The sequence below is a fragment of the Anguilla anguilla genome, chromosome 12, assembly GCF_013347855.1.
Source record: "Anguilla anguilla isolate fAngAng1 chromosome 12, fAngAng1.pri, whole genome shotgun sequence".
NCBI classification, from domain to species: Eukaryota; Metazoa; Chordata; class Actinopteri; order Anguilliformes; family Anguillidae; genus Anguilla; species Anguilla anguilla.
The window spans coordinates 16,137,633-16,165,470 of NC_049212.1; the positions used below are offsets into that span (position 1 = coordinate 16,137,633).

A 27,838-nucleotide genomic window follows, 5' to 3' on the forward strand; every position below is an offset into this window, starting at 1 on the left:
TAAAGTATTCACAATGGTCAGGTATTCTTTGCATAACAGTTTATTGCATCAAATTCTCAGCTTGTAATTCAACATCATATCAAGTATATCAAGACAGGCACAAAATGAGCAACATGCAGCCTTTCTTCTTACACTTTCTCAATATTTATGAATGCTAAATTTCAGCAATTTTCAAGATTTTATTGGAATGAATAGTTTTTATAATTGCTTTTTTGCTTTTATCCGTTTTGTTCACTTGAACATTAATAATATTATGCTTCTCAATGCAAAAAACATGCTTAAAGGTTTCTTTTGGGTAATAGCTCTGTAACCCTGAACATTATGAAACATTTTTCACTTACTATTCAAAATTAAATATAGTTAATCCCGGCAGCTGCATATCGCATTCTGTCCCTGTCTGTTCAAAATATAGTTGCATTCTTGACTCTTTTCTCCTCTGTGTAACAGTTTAGCTGCATGCTGGATTCCTCAGCACTTGATTCAGACAATTTCAGGTTTGTTCCAAAAGCCCCCAGTTTCCGCACTCTGCTATTATAAGTAAATACTGAAATAGCAAAGTGCGTAGCATAACAGCAATCCACACAAAGGCAGCAACAAGTCTAGCTTCAATACACCTTTCATGTTAGCTAGCTAACACTGATTAGTAATTATGTCAAATGTCAAACTGTAAACAAACTAGCTGTTCTCTTATCCCATAATATTTAAAAATGTGCAACACGGAACATGTTAACATGATACTCTTACAAATATCATCACAATGTCATACTTAGATTATTTTACACATTAACGCTACATGTACCTCATTCATGAAAGCTCCTGAGTTGAACATCAGTTACAGGAAGACAGTTGGAAGATTTTGTTTTCCCAGTGTACAAGCGATGAAATTCTGCTCAGTGAAATGATGGTCCATCACTGCCTATCCAAGATGTTGGAAAACAAGACACGTTTGTTCGCGAAACTTTGTGACTGAAAACAATCATTGCATTAAGCTAAAGCTATGCTCCAGTCATTAGGGAAATGTTTGAAGATTGGGAGTAACCCTCCTATTAGTAATTTTTAAGTTAGAATTGATTAAAACAGAGAATACTGACAATACTGAGAATACAGGTGCAATCATGTTAAGGAGGATAAAAAAACAGAAATTCCCAAAGTGGCCAAGACAAAATTCACATGGAAAATTTCCATTAAAAATACTGAAATGTACCAGAAATTTTGAGATTAATATTTTTGTTAGATTCTGAAATGTAAAGCATAGGCTTGGAAGCTGATTAATTGATATGGCTTTAATTGCATCTCACTGCCTTCCTCTTTAATATGTGAACTCGCTATTGCCGCTGAGTGACCACATCATAAAGGACATTTTGAGGGTGAAGGCTACATTTTGCAAGATGCTAGCCTGCTCAGCCCCAATGTATTCTATTGAGTGAAGAGAGCAGGACTGTCCAGCCCTGTCTGGCCCAGACACCGCTGCAGTGGTTCATCTCTACGGGGAGCCCTTCTCCAGCATGCGCAGCGTCTCCCTCACGCCCCTCTCCACCCGGCGGAAGTGCAGCCTCTTCCACAGGCTGTGCTGCCGCCGCCGGCCCGACTCCAGGTCGCGCAGGAAGACCTGCAGCTGCTGGCGCACGCGGCTCATCTCCCAGGAGGCCGAGTTCTGCTGGATGACGCTGAGGATGGGGTGCCAGTCCTCCGACACGTCCGAGCCCTCGGTCACCGAGGCCAGCACCTTCACGTGGCGGCCAGTGGTCTTCTGCGGGACCCCGCGCACGTACAGCGACTGCTTGCCCGCCTCGCTCAGGCGGTTCAGGTAGAGGCTGTGGAGAAACACAACACGGTATCACAACAGAAATATACATACAAATTACTATACAGGGTGAGTTATAAACTTCAGGCCTCAGTTATTTCAGGCTAATTATAGACATCTGAAGTTATTCAGATCGTAGTGCCAGGTTTTCTCATGTCCCCTGCATAAGTTTGCTCAACTTGGCTTTGCAGGGATCTGCACTGTGGATGAATTACAGACCACCTTCTAATCAAATAGCTTGCGGTCAGAACTAAGGAGCAGTGCAGGGGTGCTGGACCAGGGGTCAGGGGTTGAGGGTCAGAGGTGGACCTCACTGTACTGTATGAATGTCGAGGTGCTGAAGCAGGGGTCAGGGGTTGAGGGTCAGAGGTGAAACTCACTGCACTGTGTGGATGGTGGGGTGCTGGACCAGGGGCCAGGGGTTGAGGGTCAGAGGTGGACCTCACTGTACTGTATGAATGTTGAGGTGCTGAAGCAGGGGTCAGGGGTCGAGGGTCAGAGGTGAAACTCACTGCACTGTGTGGACGGTGGGGTGCTGAAGAAGGGGTCAGGGGTCGAGGATCAGAGGTGAAACTCACTGTACTGTGTGGATAGTGGGGTGCTCTCTGCAGGCGTCCACCAGCGTGAGGGCAGCGCTGTCCCCGATGTTGTTGTAGGCCACGTTGAGCTCCTCCAGCTCGTGGTGCTGCACCAGGCCCTGTGCCAGGAGGGCCGCGCCCGCGTCTCCCAGGCCCGTGTGCATCAGGGACAGCCGCCGCAGAGAGTGGTTCCCCGGGAAGGCCTCCAGCAGGTGGGCCACCCCCGACTCCAGCAGGGAGTTATCACACAGCCTGGAGCGTCACACAGCGCACAGTCAGACACTACCAGAGTCACACTCCTGCTGTTTACACACCTCAATTACAAACTGCGTTTTCAAAATATGATACTCTCAGAAAATAATTCATTAAAAATGGATGATGTAATAAATTACATAAAAGAAAAAAACAAGTGTTCCTGCTTAACTGACAGCAAGGAATGCTGTTAACCAATTATCCATGGACTTTACATCAGCTGTGTTGTTGCCTACCTTTCAAAATTTAACAAGTCAAATAAAATGAAGAGCATTAAGAAGAGTCAGACAGAGAGCATCTTACTGTAAGGATCTAAGTGCACAGCTGGGGTGAAGTAGCACATCTTTGAGGATTACGCAGGACTCAGAACCCAACCTGTTAAACTGCAGACTGTGGACACACGGGTATCACACACACACACATGCCGTTAGTGGTCTGATACCAGGGGCTTCCATGCTATCAGCTGACATTTCACACAGGAAACCTGCACGGGCCAAGCTGACACATTAAGTTAAACACATTCCCATCAAGTTATGTCCCATGACAAGTCACCATAACCACACTGCAAAACAAAAAAAAATATCTTAACAAGTATTTTAGTCTTATTATTTTGATTATTATTCCTTTTTTATTATTACTTTTTTTGCTACGTAAGACAAAACGATTGCCAATGAGGAGAGAGTGACTCATTTCAAGATTTTCCAGGGGGATAATTTCTAGTGGGGACAATTTCACCTGTCAAGCAATAACTTTAAACAAGCTTATATTGTCCACTTGAGAGAAATACAATTAGATTTTAAGTGTAATTACAAGACAAAAACCCTTGTTAAGACAGACATTTTTTGGCAGTGCACTGGATTCTGATAGCATCATAAAAACATCATGTAATGTTATCAGGGCACCCCCAACTTAACCAACACAAACAGGAGTGAGTCAGAAATAATTGTAGTACACCTCTCCATGGCAAGAGGGTGAACCAACTGAGTGACTTCATTTATCACCACATCTCATGCTTTTAGAATTTGTTAAGTATTTAGTGCATGAGAACACATCTTACTGGATAAATGCACCTAACAAAGACAGCAAAAATAGCATTTTACGGAGAGTAAAATGCAATTAACACAGTAGACTGTACTTAACACGGACAGTGAAAGGGCAGGAAGCACCACCTAGCGCGGACAGTCACTGAACATGCGCAGTGAGCCGCGCGCGGGTGACTGAATGGCAGGCGGGTAACAAGGCGCGGTCTTTGGCCTCACTTCAGACTGCGCGTGTGGAGGAAGGCCGGCTGCAGCATCTCCAGCAGGTCCTGGGTCAGGTGGCAGTCGGAGAGGTCCAGCTCGTCCAGCAGGTGCCTGGAGGGGGCGCAGCTGAGCACGGAGCTCAGGATGAAGCACTTGAGGGGCGTCATACGCACGGTGGAGAGGCGGATGGTCCGGAGGGAGCCCAGCACCTCGGCCGACAGCCGCGGGTTCTGGAACTCGTACAGCAGCACCAGGATGTCCATCAGCTCCTCGGGGGGCTGCTCGCGCCGGATCTCCCGCACCAGGTGCCTCCGCAGGGTGCTGGTGATCTGGGACACCGCCGAGCTCTTAATGCCGCAGCCCAGCTGCTCCAGCAGCACCCGGTTGTTGTAGTGCAGCAGCCCCCCCATGAATATGGGGTACAGCTCGAAGGCCTTGCTGTCCATCATCTGCTGGGGCTGGGGTCCCTGCACCCCCAGCAGGCTCTGCTCCACCTGGTCCAGCACGTCCTCGTTGAAGCTGTCCTCCGAGCGGAACATCTCGGCCGCCAAGGTGCGGGCGATGCGGCCCTTGCTGTGGACGGAGATCTTCTCGTACAGCTTGGGGAACAGCTTGATCAGGTTGAAGATGGCGAAGATCCTCAAGGGGATGAACTTAGCCAAGATGGTCATGAGGGTGGTGACGTCCTCCCCGGCCTGGCCGATGGCGGAGGAGAGCTGCTGGCTCACCTTCTCCAGGGCCGACTTGTTCTCGCCCAGCACCACGTACAGGGCAGCCAGGTACTCCTGCATGGCGGGCACGGTGAACACGTAGCGCTTCTCCGCCTCCCCCGCCTCGGCCGAGCCGTGGTTCTCGCCGCTGGGCACCAGGAAGAAGTCCAGCACGTCGGTGCGGAACACGGCCAGTTGCCGCAGCTCCTCGTCCGTCTTGGTCTTCCCGCCGACCCACTGCTCCAGCTCGTCCTCCGAGAAGGAGGTGCGCTTCCGGGTGACCCCGTCGAAGGCCAGCTTTCCCACGGTGCGCACCACATGCCTCATCAGGGACTCCGGCAGCTCCCGGTCGCCGCCACCGCCCCTGCCCCCGCCCTCGGCCGCCTCCAGCACCTCCCCGCCGAAGACGAGGCGGAGGAAGCTGGTGTAGATGCCGCTGAGGGTGCGGGTGGCCGAGGAGCCGCTGGTGAAGTGCAGCAGGTGCAGCGTGGCGCAGGTGAGCCAGCAGTAGGAGGGCAGGAAGCAGGCGGTGGCCAGCTGGCCCTCGCGCTGCAGGTTGAGGTACAGCAGCTCCATCAGGGACTGGGCCTCGGCGCTGGGCCTGGCCGTGGTCTGCTGGAGCAGCCTGCTGGTGAAGTACGCCCGCTGCCTGTCGGGGTCGCTGAAGCCGCAGATCTGCACGAAGCGCGCCACGTACTTCTGGGGCACGCGATCCACGGCAGACAGTCTGGTGCTGACCAAAATGCTGGCCTGCAGGAGACAGGAAGACGGTTATGAACACCTGCAGCAGGCGCTGCCTGGAACAACTAGGCAGAATGGCGCAGAATAACATTCTGTCTAGATGTGATGTGATATCCTGGTAACCACAAAAATAAAAATGTACCTGTGAAAGCCGACAACAAGACGCTGAAACAAACTGTGAACCATCATTGTTTTTTATGAAACAATCTGCCAGTATGCGTTCTGTACTGTGGTGAATGTATTGTTCTGTCATATCAATTTGTATTTCATTAACTGTATTGCACTGGATGTTTTGTCATGTCTGTTTGAATGTTAGAGGACCACAATGTAAATAAGCCTGCTAGCTTTCTTGTGTTTCTATCCTCAACAACTTTTTGAAAGGATTGCTGTCAGCTATGCAGTCTTTTAAATTGTCAAATAAATTCATTCATTTATTCATTCATTCATTCAACCCAGTTTAAAAGGTTTGACTTCCCAAACAGCACACAACCCAGGGAGTGTCCTTCCCCAATCCGCACAGGGAGCAGCGCGACTCTTACCTCAGGCAGGAGGTACTTTCTCAGCAGGTTGACCACGATGGTGGCGGGGGGCAGGGGCTCGTTGGGGTCGCTGCACAGCTCGGTGGAGGCGATGCGGAAGTCCAGGCCCATCTTCTCCATACCGTTGAAGATGAAGAGCACGTTCCCGGCCTGGCTGCCCTCCCCGCTCAGCAGGGGCGTCCGCCGCAGGTGCATGTACTTTCGGCCCACCAGGTCGCGCAGGGAGACGGGCCGGGTCATCTGGGACAGGTCCTCGCAGGAGAAGGGGATGACCAGGCTGAACTGGGCCAGTGTGGCCCCGGCGCACCAGTCCAGCACCAGCTTGCGCACCACGGTGCTCTTTCCCGTGCCCACCGCCCCGTACAGCAGCACGTTGACCCCTCTGCCAACCCCGCATCCGCCGTCACAGCAGGCCGCGTCGAAGAGCTGGCCCACGTCCAGGGCGGGGTGCTGGTGCACCACCAAGGACCCCTGGAGGACCCCCCGGCTCTCCTCCGGCTTCCTCTCCACAATCAGGGGGTCCACGTACATGCTCCCCGCGCTGAAGTCCCCGAAATGCAGCTCCTCCTGGGGCAGGTGGCTGAACCACAGGCTCAGCTTCTGTTTGTGCACCTGGATGGGATCTGAGGGAAATCGCATACTGAAGATAAAATTTCCAATAAAATCATGCTGTGTCTCACCTCACATCTATGCTCATGGTGTTTTATTTACATCTTATCATATTTATTCAGAGTAATGCGCAGTACGAAAGCAGTGTTTCTGCCCATCCGTGCCCATAGACACGCCTATAACAACTTTTTCTTAATGCCTTAACAGAAAATTGGCAAATTTACTGAATTCTGTAATTAACGCAATATTATAAGGTCTGATTGCAAGCTACAAAAATGCACACACCTTCACAAAATCCAACCTTAAAAATACCTTGCTCACCTGTCCCATCTGCAGTGGTGCTCTGGGGTCTGACTGAGCTCTGAACTGGTCTCTGCAGGCTCCATAGTGCTCCACTGAGAAAGGGCTGTCTGGGAGGAGATTGCACCTGTGGTGTGTGCACTTTCAAAACATCTATACGAAACGCCCATACAAATCTATTAATACCAGAAGGCTTACCTGTCCAAGGAATATTTCACCCCCCTGAGAATGGTGTGGTTGTTGACTTTACTGGACACATGGCTGAATTTCAAATCTAAAAATAAAAGCAGTGACCATCACAGGCAGAACCCTCTGTTCCAACACAAACAAGACAAACACAGATAAAAACAGAGATAACCGCACAGCTTCCTAAACATTAACCACAGAGTTCAGGAGAAGGAGCCTTACTCTGCTTCCAGGTGACCAGGGTCTGAGTTCTGTAGAGAAGGCCACGCTGTGTCCCCTGCCATCCCATCACAGCTCTTGCACCTGGACACCTGGAGCACTTCAACATCCTGTAGCTCCCACTAGCACCCCCTAAAACAGCAAGCACATTCCTTCTTTAACTTCCCTAAAATAAAGTATGTGGGTAAGAGAACCATTTAAGCTGCTGTGGCCAAACCATTTGCACTTCAAACAATTAAACTACATATAAACAATGTTTTCTTATTTATTATTTTCAAAATGAAACTAAACTAGAAAGATACACATGCCGCTCCTCCAAAGCTTTTCAGAAGAGCATAAAGCGTATAATTTATAAAAACAATACCTCCCGCCTCCATGCTAAAACAGGTATACCTATCACAACCGATATGACACTCCCTGGCCTATGGCATTTCTTACTGAATGCGTGTCTCAGATCACATAAAAGCTTTGTCGTGTTAGCATAATTACAACATTACCATGTAATATGACGTGTAATTTTCAGAATTTCTTTGTTCAACCAACTGGTACGGGGCGTGACTGTTAGTTTATCGTACAGCCAAAGCAGGTCTTCTAGATAAAAGTCTTATGTTCAAATGAACACAGACGCACAGAAAGAAAGTGAACATACACTCAAAAACTAATGAGCACAGTCCACCAAAGTTCTTCCTTACCCTGTCTGTCGTGTTCAGATTCTATTACCACAGTGTAAGAACAGCCCAATTCTGACAACAGTGCAACACGCACTCCAGTGATCACAAGAACACACCCCAAAGCCCATTAGTAACATTGACCTCCAAAACTACCCAGACACAGGACATGGAGACCCGGCGGCCTTCCCTCCCGTTCTGACCAATCGCTACGTTTGCATGGCACTAATCCCTCCTCCTGCTAATCTTAGTGGCCAATGCTCTGCACAAGTTTCACCAGCTCCTCCCCCTCCACTCCTCCTGTATGGAAGCCCATACTTCCATTGCATATGAATGTACCTTGGCCCCTTTCCAGGGAGAAGAGCACAGGGCTGCTTTCTATTTACAGGACAGCAATGCTTCTGCGTTTGTGTGAATTTTAGAGAGGGCCTGTGCTGTGCCGTCAGATGAAGCTGGTCAACTATGAACATAAAAGTGACTAAGCCCATTTGCTGTTGGTGGTTTGTTTTAACATTCCATCTGTTTGCATAATAGTTTGTAAAAAGTACATGATTTACCTTTATTCAAACAAAGCATTATTGACAACACTTTCTCTTTCTTGATAGGAGTACTGAAAGTCAAGTGACAAGGATATGAAGATTGCAAAAAATGAGATACAATAAATAATCCTATAAGAAATAACACACAGTAGTAAAAAGTAGCACAAATGCTACACAAAGAAGTAAGAATGTAGGCCTACACAAGTAAGGTCATTCTCAGATTTAGAAATACTGCATATTAATTCACGGTATTATGAAACAATCACAAAATAATAACATTTATAAAGCATTTGTCATGAGTGTTCAAGGTCTTAACAGATGTTACAACATTCTTCTTCTTATTATTATTATTGTTGTTGTTGTTGTTAGGTCAAACTTGATGATCCACAGAAGCCATTTTGCATCACAATGCTCCCTAGGCATCAAATTCGGTAGAAAAGGCAGAATGAACCAGATTTAAAATTAAAATAAAATAAAAAAATTAGGAAATATTCTGTACTTGTCACAAACATTTACAGCAGTGCGTTGGAGCGTTCAGGGAACCTCAGTGATCCGTAAAAAAACTACTGTGACAGAGCAATTCAATAAACGCATGTAAGCACAGCAACAGCCTGTTTCAAAAAACCACTACCATGAATACTAGTATACACACGATTCATATAAGAAAAGACAAATTTTACGTTAAAGCTGGCATTGATATGTTTTCACGGAGCTGTACAACGGAAAAGTTTTTTTCTGCAAACAAAAGCACATTTTAGATTACCAAGGCAACAATCACGCACTACCCTACTTCTAAGAGGCAGGCCTATAAATAGCGTTACAGTAAGTTACAGAGTTAAACCTGCAAAAGAACAATAGGTTTTAAGGTTTAAATGCATGCAAAAACACGTAGCCTACCCTGCATTAGATGACTCAGTTTAAGCATTAAAGCATGCCCGTCAAATCAACATCGTTACATACGTTAGGCTATACCGTAGCATAACACTTCTACTTTAGAAATTGTGGCTGCAAATAAAAAAACGTTCACAACCGTAAACATGCTATTTAATGTTTTTTTTTTCTTTCTTTTTTTTTTTTTTTACTTCGCATGTAATAACTAGCCCCGCAGAAGATTTCAAGCCGGCGGAAGAGTTAATTGTGACGGATAAACGAAAATGAAATCGTGTGCAGATTTTGCAATTGGCACCAGAAATAACATTCGCACAAGGCTATATTGGTGACTAGCTTTTGACTAAACTAGTTAGACTACCTAACTCCACGGGTTACTTTGGATACTGATCTAATAACAACAATAGATTTTCAATCTCGATAATGAAAGCTGTCAGGCTATAGCTAACGTTAGCTGTCAATTCCATATACACATTGAGCATCGGCTTCTAGTCTAACGTAAGCTACTGTTAGCTAGCTAAAGCGTCAAAACACTAGACTAAAGCAATTATGCGTGCTTTTACACGCTAAACACGTATTCTAAAAGCTTGATTATGAAAAATAAAGCCTAAAGGAAAACATCGCAAAACTGAGCTGAGTAGTACGATGCCAAACAAATGCAATGTGTTTGTGAAATTAAGTCTTTAGGCTAAACGTTCACTGATTAACTAACAACACAAAACGTCACAGACATAGGCTATAGCCAAAAGCACCTTTTGAACCAATATTATATTCAATAATTAATCCACGTTACCTTAAACATAACGTCTGTGCTGGTAAAACGGAATGCCTCTACTCATTCTATAAACCTACTTCCGCAATTCACGACAACTTTTTTCTTTCTTTCTTATAGCGTGGGAGAATCTTCGTATGATGATATATAAGATGATATATCATCTTCGATAAATCACATCAAATATCAGCCACAATGACAATATAGGCCATCCGATGTCCATCCAAGCTTGTGTTGGTATTTATGTAGCCACTAGCCAAGCCTTGCAGTCGGATCACCTCTAGATAAATACAGTTGGAGTTAAATATACTTTGGATCATACATCTAAACTATAGATGTGTTAATTAACATGTATACAGGCCTAGTCCACACTCAAATAGGTGTCCTTGCTGTAGGAAATTAGGACTACATTTACAGAGGTAAACATCTTCGTAAGGGCTTCCCATAGACCACCGAGGCAGAGCACTGTCCCTTCAACAGAGTGGGAATCTTCCCTTCAGTAAGTTAAAACACTTAACTGCCTATTTAATACAGTAAACTTGACAGTTAAACATGTAGACAGGAAGGTGCAAGTTAGCCTATCAATAGATTTTTTTTAAAACCAACTTGTTAATGGATTAATGTGAAAGCAATGAAGTCTAATATTTGAACTCTTCTGGCTCATCTCTGTATTTTTTGGCGATTTCTTATCTGGCCTTTCTCTGCTGCTGCTGCTGTGCGGTTTGCATCTTGCAGTGTAGCCTCTATAATTTTGTTTTCAAAGTGCTCTGTATGGTGGCTTATGACATTTTTACCCCAGCCCCTGGAGACTGTGCTGGTGATGTTACTGACTGTTGTTTTTTTGGTTTTTCTTCACAGCTCTTAGGATTTGTCTGTCATCAACTACACTTGTCTTCCTTTGCCAACCTGTACATTTTTTATTTCCATCAGTGGTTTCTTTCTTATTCAATACTTTCCAAACTGCTGTACTTTAAATACCCAGTTTCTGTGCTGTCCTTCTTAATGAATTCTCCTGCCCCCTCACCTTACAGATTAGTTGTTTTACAGTCATGGGTAGTTCTCTGGTCCTCGTGGTGGTGTATGCCTCTGACTCCAAAAGCAGTCTCCACAGAGAAAAACAAAGACTAAAACCAAGACTAGACACTCACTGCTATTGTATGTGTGAATAATCCATGCAAAAGGAAATGTCTGAGCAGTAGTTAACACATGTCAGTCATCCATTAATTTGCTTTTGCACAGTTGAAAATGGGTGGACTCAACACAAAAACAGCTGTTTCTGTGAAATGGTAAAACATATACACAATTAAAGACCATGAAATAAAAGCGTATTGTCTGTACTTTTGTCTCACATTCATTTTCTGATTTCAAATCTAACTGCCTTAAGTATGTAACAAAAATAAGTAATTTCACTCTACCATTCCCACGATTGTGGAGGGCACTGTATCCATATTGTTTTTTGGAGCATTCCTCAAAAAATTGCATTCAATATTAATTTAGGCTCGGACTATTTCCTATGGTGTATGCAAACTGAGATCAGTGGGTTCAAGGAAAGATGTATTGGAGCAATATAAAAACGGATATTATCATTCATAATTGTGAGTAAACTCTATAAACCTTTCTGATCATAAATAATTCTCTGTAAATATAGAATGAACTTATTTAAGCTTTTGGTTTTTTTTTGTTTTTTGTTTTATTTTATTTTATAATTTTGTTTGGCCACATTTGTTTGGTCTAGCCAAAGGTACTGTGCTCTTGAATCATATATATGCCACCTACTCCACCACAGCAGCTGAACATATCCGCCTGTAGACTCCATAATCATAGTTGGCTAGTGACATAGCCCAGATTCAAACTAGCAATGTCTAGCTCATATATGGGTTAATCTGAATAGAGAACAAGCACATTTTCAGATTCAACCACATGGAAGGACCAAGGTCACAGCTCTTTTGGAAGAGAAGAATAATTAAAGGATTGCACAAATCAGATAGGTCATCTGCAAGGACATGCTCTGTTTATTATATGGTATTTAATAATAACCAGATTAATTTTACTATAATAATAATAATTTTCCTGTAGATGTCTTTAGGCCTGTACTGATGGGTTAAGTTTGAACCAAGGAGGTTCTGTAATGTATTTTTTATTTATTATGTGGGTAATTCCAGCAGAGCATTCTGACAAGATTTTAAAAATCCACAGTAACCCCACTCCAATTAGTGACTGTGTTCCACATGTTTTGCTGCATATTACACAAGAATAGTATTACCAGAAGACCTTGGTTATCTACTTTCCCCCCTCAAAAAAAAATGGTAGGTAATTCAGGATGGGAAATTTACTTTGCAGCCAGGTAAAAATTACCAACATGGCAGAGTCTGAAGGGGCTAAAATCACCAGAGTAATAGGTAATAATTACAATTACAGGACATCCTTGTGTAAAAATAATCTTAGAATAATAGTCAGAATAGGGCTCTTGTTAACATAATTTACCATCTTGACAGGTGTGACAAGGACATGACAGATAGACAATATGCGATGAAGTATAAAATACAACTATTAAAAAAACAAAATGCATCTATACAATAACTAATACATTCAAAATGTAAAAAATAAAGAATATTCATCTCCTTACAAAAGGAACAATTCACAGTTTATAAGTGGAATTAATTTCTCTTTAAATGTGACCCACAGGCACTTAGACAGCCTTTGCAGAGTTCATAGCATGTGTAAGCTGCAAACTTTTCCATTTTCAGTGCATTCTTCCAGCAAGTTCCACAGCTTCTGCGCTTCCTTCATTAGTGAAACCCGAAGGCTTTATAACTAACCACTCTTAGTTTCTGAGGATCACGTTGCCTTAGCGACGAACTGTACTGCAGTTCAGAAGAATAGCAAGATAAAAAATACAAGTGGGAAAAGGATTTGGAAGCGTTACGCATTTGTTGGTTTTTCAGCGGATGTGAGGTGTCCAGGAAGAGGCCTATCGCTCAGACTTGACCTTGTAGCGCAGGACCAGGTAAGTGGCCAATCGCAGAATGAAGAAGAAAACACCCAGCGCAATGAAGTCCACGTAGAGCTTAGCATCCTCCACATCCAGCAACTGGAGAACCTCCTCTGGCTTCTGGAATTTGCACACCTTCCCTGGACACTCCAGCTCTGTGCGGTTCATTCCATAGATGGAGAGAATCACACCCTCAAAGCCATACCTATGGGAGGTGAAGAATGGCTGAAGACTATACTGCACACACATTTCTCAAGGCACATTTCTTATTCATCTTAGAATCACTCATTTTCTTGATTTGTGATTTTTAGGCACAAGCATTTATGGCTAATGATTCTTTTTCATTTCCAAGAACTGTCCTTGAGCCTTTAAGCACTTTAAGCCTAAACATGTGCTAAAATATATGATCTCTTCATAGTGAAAGATTTTTTACAGTTGGCACTTGTGAATTTGGAAATGGCATGTCATTATAAACCAGAAAAATGTGTATGCATGGCCACTAGCATTGCTCGTTATCTAGTATATTAGCATTTTTGCTACAACATTCTGTATCAGTTCAACGGAGTGCAGATGTGCAGATGCTGTCCTCCAAAGTACTTTATGCACAGCTGGCACAGGCAGGAGTTTGATTAATTACTATATGCAAGGCTTCTGGGCATATACTGGACCATGGGGCACAGCATTGTCATTGGAACCCAGTGTCTTAGCAGGATAAGCCACCCAACAACCCCTTTTAATTAAAATGGTCAACAATGTGTTCCTACATGAAAAAACACGGATGCTTTCTGGGGCAGGGGCATACCTCTGCAATGAAACATTGCGAGACACCTTGCTTTCCAAAGGGCAGTTAACACACAAAGCATCTCTTTTCAACTCTGATACTCTGTATCCTTATTGTATCATATAGCTCATATCTCTGTGGCTTTTGTGTCAGTGTGTAATCATGTTTCACTGTGGGAGACATACCTGACATAGGACAGGTAGGAGCTCCATTGTAGATATTTAGGAATGGTGTCAAAGTTGACAAAGAAGCCAGAGAATAGTAGGACAGGAATAGCGGTTACGGGACCAACAAAAGTGGCCACCTGCAAAAACCAACAAGAGGAAAAGTACTGACATTCCACCCAAACAACACAAAAAGCTCAACATTGTTTAAAAAAATATATATTTCCATTTTCATACTGGAATCACACAAGATTTAGAACAGAGTATCCCACCCCTTAATCAGCTTGGTTGTTATGATTTCAGATCACAGGTACGCAGCAGAAATATGGTAGTCGGATACAAGGTTCTTACTGTATGTTCTTCTGAGTCATTGTTTGACATGATGTAGACACAATGATAACGTAATGCTTCTCACTTAGATCATTACTGGACAATCTGCATGTTAATCTCAGAATATCAGCTCTCAGTATATGTGCACTATGCGTACGCAGTTTTCAGAATTATGCTCTTTTACGTTGATGTATTTTGAGAAGTTTCCCCATAACATCTTATATATTTGTGTTTAAAATGATGTACAATGTAGCTGGTGAAAATAAAGGCTAATGATTAGTACCTGCAGGGACGTGGATGCAGCGCCAACCAGGAGCCCCAGTGACTGTGCCACGAGGGCGGTGCAGGTGGACAGGGCCATGAAGAGCAGATAGCGGCTGGCCTCGGGAGGCTGCTCCGTCATCCAGTACACTATACTGCAGTACATGATCGGGCAGATGATCTGCAGAGGAGATGCAGTACCACTCATGTCCACCAGGGAATTCTTAAACCAGTTGAGATTGAGGCCTAGGCATCTGTGGCTATTGTTAGGATGCCTTGTGCTGAGCACATCATTAGTTCTAATTCCAATGCTTCCAGTGCCCACTTTTATATTTAATGCTAATTTAGAATAATAAACCACTGACACACCGACTGTGCTGACTGTGGTCTACTAAAAGAACAAGAAACTGGCTAGTATGTTTCAGAAGACACAAATGCTCATCTGTGCACTTCTGAACTGTATCAAATAATTTGGAAGCAGATTTGCGACTGATGTTCATAAATCACACTTTGTTACAGTAAATGTATGGTGCTATTATTAGAATCCACTAAACCTGATGATATTCTTTATGATAATATAAGAAAAATTTGAATAAAAATGGGCATTTGGTATTTTGGCATCTATGAGAGAAAATAACCCCAGGGAAGGTTAATGGTTGCTCATACTAAGTCATTTTAAATGGCCATTATTAGATTCATTGACTTCCCCTGTGGTTCAAATACACATAATATACAAAAAGGTAATAATAATACTTGTAAATGGTAAGGTAAGGTGATTATTTGTGCAGCAGCTAATATTTGTCCCAGAGGACAGATCTGGGATTCCTTCCAAGTCTCATGGTAAATATTTATGAAATAAGGTCACCGATCATCACCATTGGCCTTTTCTGTGCATTTACCAAACAGATTCTGTGCTCATTCCATACAGGTGCAGAACCACTCACCTGGAATGGAATGTCAGCCATTGTTTTGGCAAGATAGTAGGCTTTCAGGCTGTACCAGTAGTTCAGATGTTCTCTAAGAAACACTGACATCTCCAGTGGAACTTCAGGGCATTCATAAAAATGAAACAAAATGAAACACCATTACATGAGAAACACACACACGTACTCTCTCTCTCTCACACACACACACACACACACACACACACGCACACACATAGTAATGATAATCTGTATGATATCCTGCAAATCAAAAGATAACAGGTTTTGAATGGAGAATGTACTGAAACCTACATTTGCTAAAGTGATGAATTTCAATTCAATATGGAAATACCCAAGGGCGCAGCTGTCTAGTGTCTACCCCCCACCCCACACCACCCCACCCCAGCCACCCAGTCAATCCTCTTACATGTAAGCACAGTAGGCATCAGAGCAGCAAACATGATGAACAGCATAGAGAAGAAGAGAAAGCCGGTGTTGTTGAAGACTTTGCTGGCATCATTGCCAATATTTAGGTAAAGCAGGCCAATCAGGACACCAATGGAGATGTGTGACATCACTCTGAGATGTGTCAACACCTGAGAGGAGACAGCAAGATCATCAAATGGTTAATACATACATTCCTCAAAGAACTGGTATTATTATTATTATTATTATAATTATTAGCATTATTATTATTAGCATTGTTGTTGTTATTTTTATAGTTATTAATACATTTCATAATCCATTCATTGCTTCAGTAATTAAATACTAGCATTGCAGAATTATTATCTGTTATGCCTTTTCAAATTATATTCAAGATTCTGTTCAGATTCTTTTCAGATTCTATTCAAGATTCGATTCAGACTCCTTTCAGATTCTTTTTCTATTTTATTGGCCCTCAATAACAAAACTCACTTCTGTTCCAATATGTGATTGCTTATATTTACATACACAATAAGGCAGTTGGTGAGACTTCATAAAAAAGAATGTGTATTTTTCATAGCATACCGAATCTCTGCATATTATGATGAAGGTCCTTTTGAAGAGAATGCAAAACTGTGTCAAGGAGCTTGTTGCAAATGTGTGCGTCTCAGTTTGTCCAGGTTCCTGTGCAGATAAAAAAATTAAACAACTTATGCAGGCAACTTGAGTAAGCATTGTGTCTGTGCATGTGTGTTTGTGTGTGTGTGTGCGTGTGTGTGCGTTGCACATGCACACATGTGTGCGTGTGTGTGTGTGTGTCCAAACGGACATGCATGCATGCGTATGTGTCCATGCCTGCGTATATGTGTGTGTGTGTGTGTGTGTGTCCAAGCACGTGCGTGAGTGTGTCTGTGCGCGTGTGTGTATGTGTGAGCGTGTGTGCGTATGTGTGTGTGTGAGTGTGGGAGACTCACACCGAGGTTCTGAGAGGTGCAGGTTTGGGAAGCAGGGTCAGGTTTATCACAGGAGTTTTCCTCCGCCACAGCACACTTTCCCCCCTGCACTGCCTCAAACAGGACAGGGTTCAGGTCTCCATATTCCCCTGATGCTACTTCAATAACTGCACCAGATGCAAACAGGGAGAAATTAACACAGCATACATGCATAAAAATATATATCCATACAGACATACATACATACGTACATATATACACCAATTCATTAACTGAATGTCCACATTGGCAGGTGCGATCTACATTCATTACCTAGGGGAAAATAATTAGGAACATACTATATACTGAAGCTACAGTTTCTGGTTCATTGCAATTGTCTGCAAAGTGCATTTCCACAGTTATCTGTGTTCTTGCATGGGTGTGTGGTCACTCACTGAAATCTGCAGGGTTGTGGTAGGTGGGACAGTGCAGGCCCAGGTTCTTCAGGTAAGGGATGAGGTGTGGCACCTTCCCTTTGTATATGCACTGGCCCTGACTTAGGATGTACAGCTGGGGAAACAAATGGCTTCAGGTGTTACAACAGCAGCTCCCACAACTCAACATTGCTCATCAATGCATTTATATGCTAATCTTCTTGTAATTCATTGCACCTTAGGAGTCTATCCTAATGTATTCACATCAAAGATTGTCTAAGCTTATAGAAATGCCATAGAAATGCTATATTTATGGCGATGAGATTAACTTTGTCATCTTCATTTGGAATGACAGAATATTTTATTTTAGGCACCTTAAATAAAGGCCAGTCAAACATCCCAAAGAGCTTTGTGCTGGGTTAGTTAGGGTCAGGCACCTTATCAAACATCCCAAAGAGCTTGGCGCTGGGTTAGTTGGGGTCAGGCACATTGTCAAACATCTCAAAGAGCTTGGCGCTGGGTTAGAGTTAAGGTCAGCCACCTTATCAAACATCTCAAAGAGCTTGGTGCTGGGTTAGAGTTAGGGTCAGGCACCTTATCAAACATCTCAAAGAGCTTGGTGCTGGGTTAGAGTTAGGGTCAGGCACCTTATCAAACATCTCAAAGAGCTTGGTGCTGGGTTAGAGTTAGGGTCAGGCACCTTATCAAACATCTCAAAGAGCTTGGTGCTGGGTTACAGTTAGGGTCAGGCACCTTATCAAACATCTCAAAGAGCTTGGCGCTGGGTTACAGTTAGGGTCAGGCACCTTATCAAACATCTCAAAGAGCTTGGTGCTGGGTTAGAGTTAGGGTCAGGCACCTTATCAAACATCTCAAAGAGCTTGGTGCTGGGTTACAGTTAGGGTCAGGCACCTTATCAAACATCTCAAAGAGCTTGGCGCTGGGTTGGTGGATGGTGCAGATGATCGTCCGCCCACCCTGTGCCAGTGACTTCATGAGTGACACCACCTGGAAACAGGAGGCACTGTCGAGGCCACTGCCACGCCCAGGAGAGGTGGGGGGGAGCAGTTACACAAGAAGAAATAATAATAATAATAACAATTCTGACTCCAATATAAATACAACAATGATATAGTGTACATAGTGTAAAACAGTGGAATGTATGATGATACCAACATCAGAAAACACACAGTAGTCGACACATATAAACATGTTAAGATCTTAGCAGGGCAGAGAAAGGGAGAAAAAGATAGGGTGAGAGAGGGATTCATTAAAGTACTTCACGTTTGAGCATATTTGAATATTCCAAATGGCTTGGGGTAAGGGTGTAACATTGCATACCCAGTTTACATCAATCAAAAGCATTTGTTCTCCACACCAGAGATTAACATCTCAGTCCTACCGTGAGCCGAGACCACGCCACGCCCGATGGAATCTCACCTGGTGGGCTCATCAAAGAACATGACGGGGGGGTTGTTGACAAGCTCCAGGGCGATGGCCAAGCGTTTACACTGCCCCCCCGACAGGGAGATGGTGCGAGTGTGAGCGCATTCCTGCAGTCCCAGGGCAATCAGGATTTCATTTACCTGGCAGAGTCAGACAGGTGTGCAAACAGGTTGACTTTATTTTGGAGCGGAGAGAGGATTAGTGTGTGTAATAAACTCACCAATTTACTACCTGGAACATTTAGACTGCTTAGCTGGTGTGAGTGAACACGTATTTGACAGGCATGCACATATTGCCGTTAACAGCACTTTCAGATTACCATAGCCTACTATACTCTAGGTTCTCGCAGACTTACCAACTCTTTTTTCACATCAATATTTTCATGGAGTTTCAAGTTGGCAGAGACCTGAATTGGAAAAACAGTCAATGTGAAAATGTCATATTTGTATGCGGCGGTAACACAAATTGAGCTGAGTTGAGGTAGGCTAAAAAATAAATGTTAATCCATTTAAAAACAAGACATGAAAATAATACATTTTGTTGACTGACCAAGCAAAGTAAAAAGAAAGCTGTGTTATCCTATCAAAGAATGGAACAGAAATGTCTAACTCTCAGCAGTAATTATACTACTGCACTGCAATGTGTACTTCTATTGAAAAGCAGAGGGCAGTCAGACACACTTCATGAAACAGTGACCCTCACAGGACCTCAGAGTAATTTAGAACTGAGTTGCAGTATCAGATTCACATAAATTTAATTCCTAAAAAGGAAAAAAAATATATATTGTTACAATTAACTCTCTAATGTGTATTTTTTTGTATTATATGTGCTCATTCTTCTATTCAAGTGGAGTGAGTTTTTTCTTCAGAAGGGAACATTGTAAATAAATAAATACATAAATAATTAATAATAATGGTAAATGGATTTTATATAATGCTTTTATCCAAAGCACTTTACAATTGTTGCCTCTCAGTCACCCATTCACACACACCAACGGTGAAAGGCTGCCATGCAAGGTACCAATCAGCTCGCTGGCAGCAATTAGGGGTTAGGTGTCTTGCTCAGGGACACTTTGACACACCCAGGGTGGGGGATCAAACCGGCAACCCTCCGACTGCCAGACAATCGCTCTTACCTCCTGGGCTATGTCACCCATAATAATAATAATTATTATTATTTTTAATTTAACCTTTATTTACCCAGGGTAGGTTCGCCGAGCACGGATGCTCTTTTGCAGCAATGCCCTGCTTCACACATTTATAACTGGGAGCTGCAAGGTACAACCGCAATCCTCTATTGTTGGCCACTGAGCAGCTTCACGGGAGGGAGAGAACATTTTTTTAGCCAATTAAATCAGGGGATGATTAGGTGGCAAGTTGTTGCGAGAGCCAGATCTGGGACTTTAGCCAGGACACCGGGGAACCCCCTACTCTTTGCGAATAGTGTCATGGGATCTTTAATGACCACAGTGAGTCAGGGCCTCGGTTTAACATCTCATCCGAAAGACGGCATCTCCTACAGCACAGTGTCCCCGTCACTGCACTGGGGCATTGGGGTTTATTTGACCAGAGGGAAGATTGCCCCCTGCTGGCCCACCAACACCACTTCCAGCAGCAACTCAGTATTCCCTGGTGGTCTCCCATCCAAGTACTAACCAAGCCCACACCTGCTTAGCTTCAGCCAGTCGGCAGGAGCAGAGTGCGTGGTGGTATGGCTGCTGGCAAATAATAATAATAATAATAATAATAATAATAATAATAATAATAATAATAATAATAATAATAATAATAATAATAATAATAAACTGGCAGCACTTGCCTCTAAACAAGTGATTCACCTTGTGTTTTTATAAAAATAATCTCTATAAGAATTGTGCTCATTCAGGTTGCCAAACTAAAACTATTTTTCAGTGTAGCATATTTTGTCATTCTTAAATAAAAAATATTTTGTGTTAATTTTAAAATAAGGGTTAAATTGTGGTTCAGTGCTTAAGATCTATGCTTTTTATGTTTTGACATGATAGTCTAGCTTTTTGCTCACTCATTGTTCTTTGCCATTTTGCATTTACTGCACACCCTTGTGGACATATTACACATAACAGGCGGTGCATAAAAGCGCCCTATACATTTTAAGGCCATTAAATAATTATGCAAATTGTGCAATGTATATAAATGAATAACTGCTATATTTTGAAATACAATATTTAAATGTAATATTTTGGTCCAGTTGACAGCCTTGCAAAGAGCACGTGCATGAATGCTGGTGCTTCCAGCCTCTCTCTTCCATAATAATCATCTTCACATCAACAATTAAGTTAAACACTAAAATAAGCCAGAATCAGTGTCTGTGACCTCACCATCATGGCCTCTTGTGTAGTGAGGTGTGGCAGCAGCATGTCGTCCTGCATGATGTAACAGGACATCTTGCGGAAAGTCCGCAGGTCTCGCGGTTTCCCGTTCACTAAAATCTGTCCCTTCATTCCAGATTCCCTGCGAGAGAGAGCGGGCCGATTTGAATACCTTTCCATTTTAATATCTTGCATACAAACTATAGTTACACAATACCTATTTTATAAAATAATATTTAGACAATATTACAACTCTGGTACTGTACTCTAAACCTGCTTCATCAATGGATAGTAACCTGTGTCACTAGATAATGTGGTCTCACCTGTAGCCAGCGAGGATGTTCATCAAGGTTGACTTTCCTGCCCCTGAGGGCCCCATAATACCAATCAGCTCCTGGTTGCAGAACTTGCCAGAAAGGCATTTCAGCAAGGCCTTGTAACCTATAGCATGAGAGAACATCAGATCTGTTAAGACTGCACAGTAGAAATATTAGCATACTGAACATACATTAACACACAGTACTACCCAATAAAGTATTAACAATTGGAGGTTAAATTCCAGCTGACTCACCCGTTGACCTAACATAGTGATGGTTAAACTTTCCAGTCAGAGCCAATCAGTTTGTAGGGAGCTAATTTCATAAACTGTAACTTCCAGATGCTCCATAGAGAGAACATCACACATACAGACTAGAACTGGGCTGAATACTACGGACATTACTAATTACTATGGAAGACAGGGCTGATTACTGCTATACCTCTCTTTCTCCAGCAGGGGCCCTCGCGAATGGTGTAAGAGAGTTCGGTGAACTCCACGTCCACAGCGGAGCGCTTGGGAAGGTGGGAGAAGCGCTGGGCCTCCGTGATGTCGTTCTCTACCTTCTTCAGGCGCGCAAGCAAGGGCACCTCCTGCGCAGCACCATTGCACACGGTGTCTTCCACAGAGATCCCCACAGACCCGGGATCCAAGCACTTCCCCGCCATTACCAGTGTGCTGCAATAGAGGCACACTGATTTTACAAACCAGGTCACAGATCTCTTCATTCCACTGATATCTGAGAGAAGTTTGGGTGTGTGAAGTCTTTCATTTATGGTCAAAGCTTCACTCTTAACATTATACTGAGCTCATCAAATTTGATTTTCATAGAATTTATACAAAAATATATTGAAAATATTCTACACACTAAAGTCATTTCAACACTTTTTGAAAGCGGCAAAAATTCTGAAAAGACCTGTACTGTAACTATGGCATATTAGTCCAACTGATAAGATAATGATAATATATTATTAATTTTTTTTTAAATTCTTAAATCTTAAAAATAAAATTCAATGTTCATTAAAACTTGATTCACAGCAAAATGTATCAATTAATTAATTAATTTATTTATTTATTCATCTAACCCAATTTATAATAAAACCCTACCAATCCAAAGCATTAAAATAATTCAATCTGACTACCAACTGTTTTGGCGACAATGGTATAATCATTACATTACATTACATTACAGGCATTTGGCAGACGCTCTTATCCAGAGCGACGTACAACAAAGTGTATAACCATAACCAGGAAACCCCTAGAGAGAAGTACCGGTCCAAGTACAGGGAACAACCACATAGTTCAACTTGGACCCTGATGGTTAAACTGATTAACACTAACAACGAGAACGGCAACAACGCAATCTATGGAAAAATAAAAATAAATAAAAATAATCAATCTGAAAGTTGCCTGCGCTTGGACTTTTGGATCTATATGCTTGATCTCCTTTCCCATGCACATCCCTTCTTTGATTTATTCCTACCTGACATAGGAAAGTGCGCAAATTTCATTTTCACTGCGTAGACCCAATGTGGATAACGCAAATCTGGACCTCAAATCCAAATCCGGCCCTAGGGGAAAATTCTTTCCCCCCAGGTAATTTGCTGAGCAATTAGTGCTACTGATTGGCCAGACTGTCTTCACACCTGACTCCCAGGTAAAGGGAGGGCGGAAAACCAGCAGTTATTTGTCCTTGGGGGCCGTGATTTGAGTAACAAAGTAACATGTTACAAAATTGTAACGTGTTCTAACAAGCAAAATGAGCTGCCCATCACAGCTCTTCAAATAAAGGCTATTAACATCCTTTCCTCTATCTCTTCATCCTTTCATTTCATGTCGGGTCATCATCTACTTCTCCATCACTTCATCCACTTTTCCACTCTTTTTTCTGTGTCAGCATCACTTTCTCAGCACTCAAAACATCCCAAACCACACAGGATGTTCTTTGGTCTACAGCTGGCTTTGCTTTCAGATTTGGCTGTTTTATTTTTAACTTCTGTGTGTTTTTTATTTTAAATACATTCATACAGTAGCCTTCTGCAACACACAGTTCTCTCTTCCACTATTATTCCAACATATAGCTCAGAACAAGGTCTGAGTTCAATTTCTTTTCTCGATTTATTGGTTGGGAGCACAGTAGAGTTGATTTTACAAGCTCATTGTCACGTAATTGAATTAAATGTTTTTCACTTGGCAATACGTTATTACTCTCACCTACGTTTCAATTCCAATGAGCTTACATATCCAAACTATGAGCTATAATACCTATTATTTTTGCAGTGCCAGCAAAAGCCTTCCAGCAAAGTGGTGATCAGCTTAAAACCACATCTGATGATGCAGTTTGTTTAGGTCCACTTATTTCTGGAATGTAATTGTTTTATCATTTGCAAGTACAATGCCAATACTCTATCACAACAGTCCTTATATCACAACCAGACGAGAGCCTACTGGTATTTGTATGTTTTTAGGAAACTGTCATGTTGAGTTCAGAATCACTGGTGTCTGCTTCTATACCTACGATCCCTGTAATGGCAGCTACAGATAATGAGGTAATGTGGGGGAGAGGAAGTCTCACATTCTCCAGAGGGCTCCCCGGGAGCCTGTGTATCTCTGCTGTATCACACACAGTGCACAGGACTGGATGCTCCTGGAGCTGAATAATGCCTAAGTGCACTGAGTGCTGCAGTGTCCAATAAAGAGCATTACCGCACAGAGCATAGCCACAGCAGATTATTTATTTTCTTAATGATTCATTACATAATAATTATAATTACTTACATCTGTTTTTATTTGTTTATTTCATTTTTAATTTGCTTTCTTTTACCTGTATTGTGAAGCACTTTGTGACACTTTGTGGCCTTTGACCCAGCTGTACTGCAGGCCTAACCCTGTCGTGGTTAGCCTTGTGAGGTTGAGATCGCCAAATTTTATTCCATTATTGTACTCTCGTCGTAGGCTTTTATTATTATTTTGTTTTTCATCTCGATTAGATTACTGCAGCTCTCTCTATCTCGGCTTAAGTAATTATGCATTATCCTGGCTCCAGCTTGTCCAAAATTCAGCAGCAAGTGTTTTGTTTACGAGCAGTAAAAGGACACATAGCACCCCAATCCTTGCCAAACTCTACTGGCTTCCTGTTATTTTTAGAATCGATCTAAAAATTTTATCAGCTACCTTTAAAGCTTGGCATGGCCTAGCATCCAACCCATATTTCAGAGCTTTTAGTTCTGGGAGATTGCTCAGGTCCTCACAGAGTGATCTCCTGACTGTCCTGAGCTCCAGACTAAAAACTGAAGGTGATAGATCTCTCTCTGTGAGGGCTCCCTAGCTCTGGAATTCCCTCCCTGTGGGCAGAGATGATTGACAGTTTTAAGTCACTTCCTTTTCACAAACGCAGTTTTTTCAGATTAACCTTTGGGTGAATTATGAATTAATTCAATGTTATTGTCATTTTAATTTTATTGTGTTTTTCAATATTGTCTTATAAATGTTGTTGACGTTTTGTTGCCCTAATTTTACCTTGAACTTTGGTTTATTTTATCCTCTTTTTTCTGTTGGTTAGAAAAGCTGAGCGGCATATTCTGAAAAGTGCTATATAACAGTCTGATTTGCTTTGTAAAAAAAAATGCATTAATGTTTACGCTCAATGACTTTAGTTTGGTTTCAGAAAGCCTCTTCAGAAAGCTGATTTTTTCAGCCCCTCTTTTTCCAAACATATCCAGTTTTTCAATTCAGCTACCATGAATCTGACCCAAGCGGGCAACTGAGGACAAGCAAACTCTTATAATATTCTTATAGAACTCCGGAGCACAGTTCATGTGTCACTGGTGCCATCTGTTCCAGGTCAAAATGTAATTCCCTATTAAACAGGTTGTAAGTGTACACATAGGTTAAAAAATATATATGTGTGAGGCAGAACAGGCGAGTAAAAAGACACCATTGCATTAAATTGCTTCTTGCAGACCAAGTACAGGCCGGATTTTCACTTCAGGTCACGTGAATAAATAAAATCCCATTGTCAACCTATTTAGTGTCTACAGCCTCGCATGAATTGAATTTCAATACAAACACGTTTGCTGTGGAAGTACAGCCCGCAAGCTGTCGAATCCCAAAAAGTATGACTTTCAGCAGTAACAATAAACCGGGACAAACATATTTAAAACACAGCCCATATTTCTCAAGTTGAACAGATATGGTAGTTGTCTGTTTCATAGAGAGTAAGCTATTAGTAATCGCACATATAAAAAATAGGTTATAGGCTATTACAACACATCAGATTAAAAAAATAGTTGCTAAACGTGATAAAATACTTTCAGAATTAGGACCTACTGTATGTAGGCCTATCATTTTTGCAAAGACTATGAAGGTAAATAATAATAATAATAATAATAATAATAATAATAATAATAATAATAATAATAAACTTAAATTGACAATAATTACCTACCTGTATCGTGATGAACGAGCCTTCTGTTGTCCTTACAAATGAGGCAAAAAACTACTCATTCCTCTGCACGTGCCAGGGACGCTGTAGGTCGCGAATGAACCTACAATAAGGCAAAAAAAGATTTCAGGGGCGCGACCGAGTGGCAGGTCTCCAATGCAACGATACTCCGATCTACGCTTTCCGCTCGGAAGTGATGGAAATACGGTCGTCTGCCCTTGGAGCTCTGCGATGCCGGGGGTAATATATTGTAATTAAATCGAAATGACGCTTCTGTCCAGACACAACTATCGTGGACTGTGCAAATAATAAAATAAGAGACTTAATCGCAAATGCTACATGTGTGCCATCCAACCCCAGTGTACCATCTAACAAACCAGGGTCACACGTAAAAAGTAACTTGTTGTTAAGAGAAATGAACTCCTTTCAGATAGCAGCTAGTGTGCATCTGTGCCCGTGTGCCTGTGTTTGCTTGTATGTGGCGTCGTTTCCCGTAATTACAATTTGATCTTAAATTTATGTACCGCAAGACTTAATCAGTACACAGTCGCCTTATCTGGACAGCCCCAGGCATCTATCTCATCCACCCAGGTCGGGTCTAGGGCGTTACTGGTGGGGTTTCTGTGGCGATATGTCTGCGGGAATCTTATTCTAAGGCAGTTTGTTAAAGAGCCAGTGGCTTTTTACGAACTATTAACGGGCGATGTATATTTTCTAATTAAACAGTGTACAATACAAATCGGCTATATTATATAAAGCAGAATGGCAGTTATTTCCTTTTTACGATGTTTTTTGAAGACCGTTGTAGGATTAAAGGGAACAGTTTATAAAACACATTTCACGATTCCACAATCGCCTGAGCTAGGAAGGCTCGGCTATATTATCTTCATCCAGTTTATTTACTTTATGCTTTCTGAAGTATTAAATTCCAGACATTAAAAGTCCACCATTACCTATTGCGACTGAGTTCTCTGAAAATGTTGAGCATAGGATAGAGCTTAATTGTAAAAGGTTGTGCAATGTATCTGTATTTTATCAATAGTTTTTTCTTACACATTGAAACATTTAGTGATTTAATTTATTAGGGGTGTATTTAGCCTAATAAGAAAAGGCAGCCTGCATCACCGGCTCATTGCATGCTCCTATGAAAAAGGAAGGGATGTGATGACAATGTGCCATAACTGATTGTCAGCACTGCGTTGCTGAGGGAATTGTTCAGCCTCTCCTAAACATAACTGGGCAAGTCTGAGCATGAGCGCTCGGAGAAACATCCTCTCATTTCACTGCGAGCCTCACAGATGTCAAATGCTACATACACCATTGCTCTCTAAACAGAAGCACGCCTGAGCGTCTTTCACACACCCAGCCGGGGCACTGTGAGAGAGTGATGTGAAGAATGTGACAGACTGAGACAGGACCACTGATCCACAAAAACATGCACGTTCAGACAAGTGCTGGGAAAACAATGTTTCACCTGTCTGGAGTCTTGTGGTGTTTCTGTCGAGAGATGCCAGCGTTGCTTAATGCATTTTGGACATAATTTTCTTATTTACTTTTTTGTTTCGAGCATCCGGGTTATAATTAAAGTACAGCAATGCAAATTTGAGGCAATGCAGAGGAAACACATTGCAAATGAAACGCATCAGAATGTGACATTAGCTCCTGAGGTAGAGTGGTCGTCTGGCAACTGCTTTGTGCAGCTGTTGCTGGAAATACATATATATATATATATATATATATATATATATATATATATATATATATATACAGTCCATTTACCATTTACATTTGTATGCATGTGTTTACATGTAGGGGGGTGTCTTATTGGTAGAGCAGAGTGCGGAGTATTGAGAGGACTGCACTTGTGAATAGAGGTTTGCAGAGTCAGACAGGTGGCACCATGCTTGTTGTACCAAACAGTAAAGCACTTAATTGTAGTGAATTGAACTGTATTGATAAAGATCTAGGTCTAATTCCAGTAGAATGCAGAACTGAA

At 42.3% G+C, this 27,838-nt stretch overlaps 2 protein-coding genes across 5 annotated transcripts; both read right to left on the minus strand.

Moving 5' to 3' along the window:
- Positions 1–24: 24 nt before the first annotated feature.
- On the minus strand, positions 25–10,208 carry nlrx1 (NLR family member X1). Of its 4 annotated transcripts, none has more exons than XM_035384075.1 (9): positions 10,071–10,208; positions 7,186–7,314; positions 6,976–7,051; positions 6,799–6,887; positions 5,869–6,491; positions 3,894–5,338; positions 2,938–3,024; positions 2,383–2,634; positions 25–1,814 (listed from the first exon to the last, which is right to left on the minus strand). In XM_035384075.1, exons 2-9 carry the CDS (start codon positions 7,289–7,291, stop codon positions 1,484–1,486), a joined length of 3,009 nt encoding a protein of 1,002 aa, XP_035239966.1. In that variant the 5' UTR covers positions 7,292–7,314; positions 10,071–10,208; the 3' UTR covers positions 25–1,483. The 4 variants fall into 4 exon arrangements, with proteins under 4 accessions (XP_035239966.1, XP_035239963.1, XP_035239964.1 ...); XM_035384072.1 differs by lacking the exon at positions 10,071–10,208 and adding an exon at positions 9,287–9,419; XM_035384073.1 differs by lacking the exon at positions 10,071–10,208 and adding an exon at positions 8,408–9,213.
- Positions 10,209–11,720: 1,512 nt separating this feature from the next.
- On the minus strand, positions 11,721–26,428 carry LOC118209001 (ATP-binding cassette sub-family G member 4-like). Its single transcript, XM_035384077.1, has 15 exons — positions 25,846–26,428; positions 21,841–22,076; positions 21,406–21,523; positions 21,092–21,224; positions 19,091–19,141; positions 18,730–18,875; positions 18,202–18,325; positions 17,311–17,425; positions 16,898–17,043; positions 16,509–16,607; positions 15,928–16,096; positions 15,522–15,622; positions 14,600–14,758; positions 14,008–14,126; positions 11,721–13,246 (listed from the first exon to the last, which is right to left on the minus strand). Exons 2-15 carry the CDS (start codon positions 22,064–22,066, stop codon positions 13,021–13,023), a joined length of 1,932 nt encoding a protein of 643 aa, XP_035239968.1. The 5' UTR covers positions 22,067–22,076; positions 25,846–26,428; the 3' UTR covers positions 11,721–13,020.
- Between the last annotated feature and the right edge of the window lie 1,410 nt (positions 26,429–27,838).